Source organism: Belonocnema kinseyi, chromosome 2, assembly GCF_010883055.1.
Source record: "Belonocnema kinseyi isolate 2016_QV_RU_SX_M_011 chromosome 2, B_treatae_v1, whole genome shotgun sequence".
Taxonomy (NCBI): Eukaryota; Metazoa; Arthropoda; class Insecta; order Hymenoptera; family Cynipidae; genus Belonocnema; species Belonocnema kinseyi.
Window position 1 is genome coordinate 122217228 of NC_046658.1, and position 10104 is coordinate 122227331.

The 10104-nt window shown below is 24.7% G+C and overlaps 1 protein-coding gene across 4 annotated transcripts in view; it reads left to right on the forward strand.

Moving 5' to 3' along the window:
• The window catches only part of LOC117167496 (GMP synthase [glutamine-hydrolyzing]), a 50096-nt gene that overhangs the window by 12268 nt on the left and 27724 nt on the right, over positions 1-10104 (forward strand). For all 4 annotated transcript variants that reach the window (XM_033352480.1, XM_033352481.1, XM_033352479.1 and 1 more), the window contains exons 4-5: positions 3566-3863; positions 9123-9600. In XM_033352480.1, coding sequence (XP_033208371.1) covers positions 3566-3863; positions 9123-9600 — 776 coding nt within the window. The remainder of the gene's footprint in view (positions 1-3565; positions 3864-9122; positions 9601-10104) is intronic.

Genomic DNA, 10104 nt, shown 5'->3' on the forward strand with positions numbered 1-10104 from the left:
TTTATGGCATTTTACTGTTATTAATTTAAATGAAAATCTATTTTTGTTTAAAATATCGTCAAATTTCATTGAGAATTCACATTTTTGGGAATATTCATAATTTTAATTGAATATTCATCTTTAGGAGTGATAATTTAACCGGGGGTTTTTTTTAACTAAAAATATTACTTTTTTGGTTGAAAATGTTTGTTTTCAATTGTAAATGGAACTTTCCTATTTAAAAATTGAACTATTTGGTTGAAAATTCGTGAATTTTGTTGAGGATTCAACTATTTTGCTGAAAAATTGTCTTCTTTGGTTGAAATGAACTGTTTTTTATTTGAAATTGAAATGATTGTCTGTTGAAATATCAAGTATTACAAATTCCTTTGAGGATTAATCTTTTCGGTTTCAAAATTGAACTGCTTTGTAGAAAATTGGTCTTTTTGTCTTGAAAATTCAACAATTTGGTACAAAATTCACTTTTTTATTAAAAATTCTCATTTTCGCGTTAAAAATGCAATTGTTTAGTAGAAAATACGTCTTTTTTATTTAATAATTTATACATTTTTATATATCGTCTTTTCTGTAAGGAAATTCAACTATTTGGTTGAAAGTTTGTGTGTTTTGGTACAAGCTTAATCTTTTTAGTTAAAAATTTATATTTTTCGTTGGAAATTGATATCTTTGGTTCAAACTTCAGCCATTTTTTAATATATTCGTATGAAAATCTTTTTCGAATAAAATATCATCAAATTTCTTTGAGAATTCATCTTTTTTGTGAAGATTCATCACTTTAGTTGAATATTCATTTTTAGAGTGGAAAATATAACCAGTTTTTCTGTTGACCGAAAATAAAACTATGGTATTTTTGGTTAAAAATGTATGTTTTTAAATGAAAATTTATCTTTTCTATTTAAAACTTTACCTATTTGCTTGAGAAGACATGTATTCTTGAGGATGAAATTATTTTGATGAAAATTCGTCTTCTTTACTTGAATTCAACTGTTCAAAATTCTCTTTTTTTTCTTTAAAACATTTTTTTTGTTTGTTTTGAAAATTCAACTATTTCGTTAAAAATTAAACTCTTCATTTGAAAAATTAACTACTTTGAAGAAGATTAACTTTTTTGTTGAAACTTAACTGTCAGATGGAATATTCAACTGTTTCGTGAAAAATTAATGTATTTTGTTGAGAATTCGTCGTTTATTTTAGCAAAAAATTAATCATCTTGTTTGAAAAACCATCATGTTGGTTGAGAATTCAACTATTTTGTTAAAAATTCTATTTATATTGAAAATTAATTTTTTCAATTGAAAATGTAACTATTCTACTTTTTGGTGAAAACTTCTATTTTTTACTTAAAAATTCATCTTTTTGGTAAAAAAATTCAACTATTTGGTTAAGAATTAAACTATTTATTTGAAAAATGAAATACTTGGTCGAAAATTAAGTTTTTTTTCAAAATTCATAGAGTTGGTTTAAAAATTCAACTCTTTTGTAGACAAGTTTTCTGTTTTTTTGAAAATCCGTCTTATAGGTAGAATATTAATTTTCTTTTTTGAAAATTCATCTTTTTGGGTGTGGGTTCATCTATTTAAGTAAAAATTAATCTTTTATGGTTCAATTTAACTGGTAGAAAATTTGTTCTTTTTGTGTTGAAAAAGAATTTTCTAAACTGAAGGTGTAACTACTGCATTTATGGTTAAAAACTTTTTTTTTAATTCAACTATTTGGTTGAAAATTTAACTATTTTGGTAGAAAAATTCAACGGTTTTGTGGAAAATTTATGCATTTTGTTGAAAATTCGTCTTTTTAAGTATAAAATTAAACTTATTTTTTGAAAGTTCATCTTTTCAGCTGTGGATTCAAATATTTTGTTACAAATTCGTATTTTTTAAATCAATTAAACTGGTTAAAAATTCGTTTTCTTTTTTGTTTGAAAAATTATTATTTTGTTTTGAAAATTTAACTATTTGGTTAAAAAGTCAACTATTTTGATACAAAATTAACTTTTTTGTTACAAATTCGTCTTTTTTATTTGAATTAAACTGGTAGAAATTTCGGTTTTTTTTTGTCAACAGTTAATTTTTTTAACTGAAAATGTAACTATTCTACTTTTTGTTGAAAACTTATACTTTTTACTTGAAAGTTCAACAATTTGGTTGAAAATTCAGTTTGTTGGTAAAAAATTAAACTATATTGGTAGAAAATTAAACTATTTAGTTAAAAATGAAACTAAATTTATTTAGAAAATTAAACACTTGGTCGAAAATTAAGTTTTTTGTTTAAAATTCATAGTGTTGGTTTAAAAATTTTACTTTTTTATAGGCAAGTTTTCTATTTTTTTGAAAATTCGTCTTGGAGATTGAATGTTAATCTTCTTTTTTGAACATTCATCTTTTTGGCTGTGGATGTAACTATTGCATTTTTGGTTGAAAATTCAACTATTTTGGTAGGAAAATTCAACGGTTTTGTGGAAAATGTATACATTTTGTTGAAATATCGTCTTTTTAAGAATAAAATTAACCAGACTTTTTGAAAGTTCATCTTTTCGACTGTGGATTCAACTATTTTGTTACAAATTCGTCTTTTTATTAAATTAAACTGGTTAAAAATACGTTTTCTTTTTTGTTTCAAAAATTATTATTTTGTTTTGATAATTTAATTATTTGGCTGAAAATTCAAGTATTTTGAATTTACAGATTTATCTTTTTTGGTTGAATTAGACTGGTAGAAAATTCTTTTTTTTTTGTCAAAAGTTTAATTTTCAAACTTAAAATGTAACTATTCCATCTTGGTTTGAAAACTTATATTTTTTAGTTGAAAATTGAACTATTTGGTTGAAAATGCATCTCTTGAATAAAAATGGCATTCTTGGTGAAAATTCATTTTGGTAGGCTTAAACTTGAACTATTTTTTAAAAAATGTAATTATTTTGTTGAAAAATCAACTTTTTTAAAAATATATTATTTAATTTTAAATATAACATATACTATTTATTAAGAATCAAATTTATGGATGATCCCTAAGTCTGAATTTAATCAATTCTTTCTTTTAAATTTCTTTTAATTTTTTTCGGGCGTAAAAGTATCCCAAAAACTGGTAACGTAAATTTAAATTTAAATAAATTAATTTGTTATTCTATATATTTTTGTATTATATTAACAATCATGTACACTTTTCGGTTCATATATTATTTAATTTTAACCCTCAAACGGTTCACTCCATCCCAGCATACGTATCCGGTACACTGGTGCGAATTGGTTTGTTTGCAATAATAATATTAAATATTTAATATATTGAACATATGACGAACGTATTTAATATATATATATATATATATATATTTAATATATGCGGGGATAATCCGCCGCAGCTGTGTTTGCGTAAATCCCAACAAAATGAAAAAACTTCGGGTGCGAATTCGCACCAGTGTACGCTCTGAGGATTATATTATAACATATATTATACATTAAGAATAAAATTTATGGATGATTCCTAAGTCTGAATGTAATCAATTGCTTCTTTAAATTTGCCATTGCGAGAATTATTTTCTGATTCCAGTTAATTATGATTTTTGTAGGGGCTTGGAGAAAGATCAAATAGTACTTCTAACCCACGGAGACAGTATAGATAGGGTAGCTGATAGCTTTCGCACTACCGCCAAATCTTCGAATTTCATAGCCGCTATAACAAACGACAAAATGAATTTGTATGGTGTGCAATTCCATCCCGAGGTCGATCTCACAGCCAATGGGAAAACAATGTTGCATAATTTTCTGTTTGGTGTCGCTGGATTGACGGGAAATTACACGTTGCGAGGTCGAGAGTCACAATGCATTCAGTACATCAAAGAAACGGTTGGAAACAGCAAAGTTCTGGTGAGTTGAATTTGGATAGCGTTTTTTATTTTTAAAAGATCACGCACCTTCACAGATTTTTTTTAACATTGAGGGACGAACTGACGTTAACTTGAATCGGTGTGATAAATAATCTACTGTTAAGTTTTAAAATTCCTAGGGTGGCGACCTGACCTGGAATTCCATTTTTTTAAACCGGGAATATATTTCTGATTGCAGTAAAATTCAAGTTTTTATTATAATAATGATTTTTGTTAATCTAGAAAAGTGATTTGAGCTTTATCTACAGTCGCAGGAAATATGAGTGTGTTTATTAGGTTACGGATTTATTTACAAAAAATTTACTTAAATTCATCTCTGGTTAGAAATTTAACTTCTTGATATCATATGTTGTGTAGGAAATTCGTATTTTTTGACAGGAAATTAATCTTTATGCTTGAAAATTCATATATTTTGTCATAAACTCAACTTTTTGACTTAACTTCTTTTTTAATCGAAAATTCATTATTATAGTTGAAAATTGATCTCCTTCGTTAAAAATTTTACTAGTTTGTTGTAAATTCATTTTTTATAGTTAGAAATTAATTTTTCATCTTTAAACATAACTATTTGAATTGGAACAGGTAATTTATGAAACGGACATTTTTTTAAGTATTATAATTCGGATTCAGAAGAAACGAGTTGAAAAAATCCTTTAAGTTTTTTGTTACAAATTTTTTGTTTGAAGGTTCATAATTTTAATTGAAAATTGATAACTTTTTGAAAATGTAACTACTTTGTTAAAAATCAATTTCTTAACTAAAAATTTATATATTTTTTTTTTTGAAAATGTATCTATTTTGGGAAATTGATATTTTTTATTTATAAATTAAATTATTTATTTAAAAATTTATATACTATCTGAGAAATTCGCCTATTTTGTAGAAAATTAATCTTTATGGTTGGAAATTAATTGCTTTAACTGGAAATTTGAATGTTCATTTTTGGTTGAAAATTAATATTTTATTCTTCAAAATACAACAATTTGGAATAAAAAAGATATTTTTTATTTGAAAATTCAACTATAACACATTTTGTTAAAAATCGATTTTTTTTTGTAGCCATTCTTTTTGGTTTAAAATTAATCATTTTAATTAAAAATTCATGTTTTTAGTTGAAATATCAGCTACTTCTTGGAAAACTTTTTTTTTCTTTGGATAAAATTGAATTTTTTGCCGTAAATTTAACTATTTTGTTGAAAAGTTGTTTCTTTTTTGGTTGAAAACTATTTGATTTTTGAAAATGAAAATTTAACTATTATTCCAGTTAAATATTCCATAATTTCGGATACAAATTCTTGGTTGAAAATTCATATCGTTGGTCAAAAAATCAAGTAATCTAGTTAAATATTCATCATTTTAGTTGAAAATTAATTTTTCTGGTTTAAAATTTAACTATTTCAGTTAAAAATATACCATTTTATTTCAAATTCATCACTTTGTTTGAAAATGTAACTATTTTTTTTAATTATTTTTTTCGTTGTCAAAAGTTATTTTAACTATTTATTTAAAAATTCGTTATTTTTTAAACTGAACATTTAACTATTCTATTTTTCGTTGTAAATTTATCTTTTTTAGTTGAAAAATCTACTTTCTGGTTTAAAATTGAACTTTTTTGGTTGAAAAAATAAACTCATTTGTGAAAAATGCACTTTTTTGTGAAAATTAATTATTTTATTTAAAAATTCAACTCTGATTGAAAACTAAACGATTTTCTTGAAAAGTCATCTTTTTGGTTTAAAATTCAACTATTTCAGTTCAAGCTTTATCATTTTAATTAAAAAATACATCACTTTGTTTAAAAATCTAACTTTTTTTAAATATTAGTTTTTTCTTTGAACATTGTCCTTTTTAACTGAAAACTTAACTATTAAATTTTTGGTTAACAATTTATGTTTTTAGTTGAAAATTTATGTATTTTGTTAAATTTTTGTTTGTAGAAATTAATTTTCTTAGTTAAATTTTTTTTGTAAATACTCAACTATTCCAGTTAAATATTAATTGCTTTAGTTAATAATTTATCTTTTTGGCTTAAAATTCCACCATATTTCCACCATGTTTGAAAATTTAACTATTCCGTTGAAAATTCATTTTTTTTTAAAATAAAACTACTTGATTCGCATTTTAAATGACACTGAATTTATTTTTTGACCTGGAATTAAACAAAACTAAAATAAAAAATCTGTCCAACTTTGATTTCAACTGATTTTTTAAAAATAATTAGTTAAATTGTGATCTTTTTCAATTATATTATTCTGTTAAGAATGCGTAATTCGGAAATTTTACACTTTAAAAATTTTCCATTAAAATTTTTTTAAAGACTTGAACAATTAAAAATTAGAAGCATTTAAAATCGAAGATTTTTAATAACAAACATTTTTGTTTAATCAAATCTGAATATAAATTAATTCAAGATTTAAAAAATTATATTTTACTTTAAGAATGAAAATGTCTTATTAGTTAAACGAATGTAAAACCCCGATTAAAACTTTAAAACTTATTTTTAATTTTAAAATAACTTCAAAATAATAAATGCATTATTAAAAGCTTTTAATAATTTAAAATGTTATTTCTGTCTAAAATATTCCATTTTAAACCATTCAATTTGAAATTTTTCAATTAAGAAAAAAACAATTACTTAATATTTATAAATATCTGAATGTTAATTTAAAATCAGTAATTATAAATTAAATATTAAAAACTAAACTTTGAACATTACAATTTTAATAGTTCTATTCACAAAATTTAGATTTATAAGTCAAATTGTTAAATTTCAATACAAAAAACGATTTAAAAATGTTTGACAAGATTTCAAACGATTACAAAAGATTTCTCAAATATTTCAAAGATTTATTTCAAAAAGTTTCAACAAATTTGAGTAGATTTGAAAAGATTTTAATAATTTCAAACAAACAGAAAAGATTTCGCCAACAAAGATTAAAGAAACATTTCAAAAATATTTCAAATATTTTATAAAGATTTTAAAAAATTGCACAAAATTTTCGCAGATTTCAAAGCTTTCAAGAACTTAAAGATTTCAATAAGGGTGCAGTATAACAGATTTCAAAGATTTATAAGCATTTCAAATATTTTAAACGATATCAACATTTTTTATAAAATTTCAAAAAATTTCATATAGATTTCCGAAATATTTCAAATACTCCAGTGATTTCAAACGAATACAAGAGACTCAGAGAAGATTTCACAATTTCTTTAAATAATTCATAAGGATTTCATAAGATTTCAAGAATTTCAAAATATGCCAGATTTGGCAAACAAATATTAAAGAAAAAGTTCAAAAGGATTTTAGAGATTTCAATCATTTTAAAGATTTTACAAAAGCTTTAGAAAATGCCAAAAGATTTCTCAAAGATTTCACCGAAATTTCAAGCTTTCCCTAAGGTTTGTAATACTTCACAAAGATTGAAAATGATAACGTGGATTTATACTTTTGGAACTGGATCTGAATCTTTGATCTCTACAATTTATAAAAGTTTAAATTTTTTAATTTGAGTGCTTTCATTTGCAGTTCAGTTTTTTTAACTTCGAATGGAACAACTTTTAGATTTAGTGTTAGATTCTTTAAATTTCATTGACCGTGAAAAATATTCTCGAATCGGGAAATGACCGGAAAATTTCATTGTCCCGTTTTAAAAAATTTGAAAATATTTTTTGCAATTCATTTTGAATTCACCCTAAATTATTATTAGTTTCTCCTAAATTTTTTTACATTCTTCTAAATTTACTCAATTCTATTCATTCGATAAAGTTGTTTAAAGTTTTCATTTCATTCATCTTGAAGTCTTTAAAACTAATCCTAAATTTGGATGCATTTGATCAAATTCTTTTGAATTTTCTTTAATTTTTCCCTAATTAATTTCAAACTCATTTTTGAATTTATTGAATTATGATTGTATAAAATATAGAACTGATTTATTTTTAACATACATTTCAGTATTTTTTTAAATATTATATTTATTTTGTAAGATATTATCCTAAAACTATTCAGCTTCTACGTTTTTAATTTTTTAAAGAATGGTTGCGTATCAAATTCCTTGATTCAGAAAATGCGCTTTTAATACTTTGAATCATAATTTTTTTTTTCATTTTTTGAATATGAAAATATAAATGAGAATAAAGCCTTTTTGGAGACTAAAAAAAAACTGGTAAATTTTGGTATGCTAAAAGTTAAAGAAACGGCTTGTCGTATGAAAAAAATAGGTGAAGGAAATTTCTTAGCTAGGTTTTGGAACATACGCCCTTATGCATATTTTAATTTGTCTTGTGCCGTTTCTCCAAACAGTCAATTTCATTATTTATAATGTTATTTTTTACGATTAAAATGAAAACCACGCGTTTTATCAAGAAATTATTTCAAACAAAATTTTAGATTTTTTTGGTTTAACAACCTTTCTCTTATATCTTGTGTCATTTTACCAAAAATGTAATTTTTCTATTTTTAATGTTGTTATTCACGATGAAAATAGAAACTACCAATCATATAAAAAAAACCATTGATAAAAATTGTTGTTCTCTACTTTCGGTAAAAAAATGTCATCGATTTATTTTTTCTTAGCTTGTGTCATGTTTCGAAAAATTTAAGCTTTGTATTTTCACTGTTTTTTTTTTTATATAAATAAAACAAAAACTACGTGTCCTATAAAAAAGTGATTAATAACAAATTTGTAGATATTTTTTGGGTGCATAATGTTTGTCTCATAATTTTTTTCCTCCCTTGCATAGTTTCACAACAAAATACAATTTTTTATTTCTTTTTGTTTGATCAAAGTTTGAATTATCAATTTTTCGAAAAAATTCAAAAAGTTGTTATGATAATCTTGTAGGGTTTTCGAAAATTAACATTTTACTTTTCAAGTACTATGAACAAGTGTACAGAGAATTTTTGAATTATGAAAAAAATGTGGTCTCAAAAACTTTTAAAATACTTTTAATCTTAAAAACGCTCACTTTTCGAATTTTTATCCAGAATGGCTGACCAGCGAATTTGGCATTTAGCTTAGGATACTAAAAGAGTGTATCAAAGGCTAATCTAATAGATTATTTTGTTCAAAAGTTATCGTGCTCGTAGACAGACAGACATAAAGACAGACACATTCGTAAAAATCTGTTTTTCGGATTCAAGGGGTCTCAGAATGTGACTTTTTGACCAAAACTGTAAAATTTTACACAAATCTAATACCTTCTCTGATGAGAATGTAACAATGTCAAATGTTTATTTCAGTTGCTGGTAAGTGGTGGCGTGGACTCGACCGTATGTGCTGCGCTGTTGCACAAGGCGTTGAATAAAGAACAGGTGATTGCTCTTCACATCAACAATGGGTTCATGCGGAAAAACGAGACGCCACTCGTGAAACAGAGTTTAGCTCAAATCGGTATTAAGCTAAGGGTAGTGAATGCTGCGCACAATTTCATGCAAGGTTCGACGACAGTGCCCTCGGACATCATTCCCATAATGGCCAATACCAATGTAATAAATAGTAAAGGAATCACCGCAACAGGAATTGGTCCACCCTTCAGAATGACCAAAATGTTGTGTCACACGACAAATCCGGAAGAGAAGCGCAAGATAATAGGCGATGTTTTTGTACGAGTAGCTAACGATGCTATGGCCGAAATGGGCTTGAAGCCTGAGGAAGTCTTTCTTGGACAGGGAACACTTAGGCCTGATCTCATAGAAAGTGCCAGTGCTTTAGTCAGTGGTGAGTTCTAGAAATCATTCCTTCTCTTAATGGATAATTACCATCTAATGTCCCTTTTTTTCCGACTTTTCCTCTTGAACTTGAAGATTTAAACAATTAAAATTTCAAAGGATTTAGGGTTGTAATTTTTTTTTTATAAAAAGCAGTTTTATTCTATCAACTGTGAATATAAATAAATTATTTTTGAAATGGATCTGTACTTTCCTATATATAAAAACTCGTAACCTCCATTAGTTGCACATGGAGAAGAGTTTCTTACATGAAGAACTTTTTCTTCAATCACGTGATTTATTCTTCATTCACGTGGTTTATGGCGACCACTTTTTTTAAACCTATAAAATTAATCAAACCTGATTTCTACTTTTATCGATCGTAGATAATTATTTCGATTTGTGTCTGTTTATTTACACTTTCAATAACATCTGTTATTTTTTAATAAATTGTTATTATGCATAATATTAATATTTTTGCTCATTCTTAAATTGTTACATTAAATTATTGAAG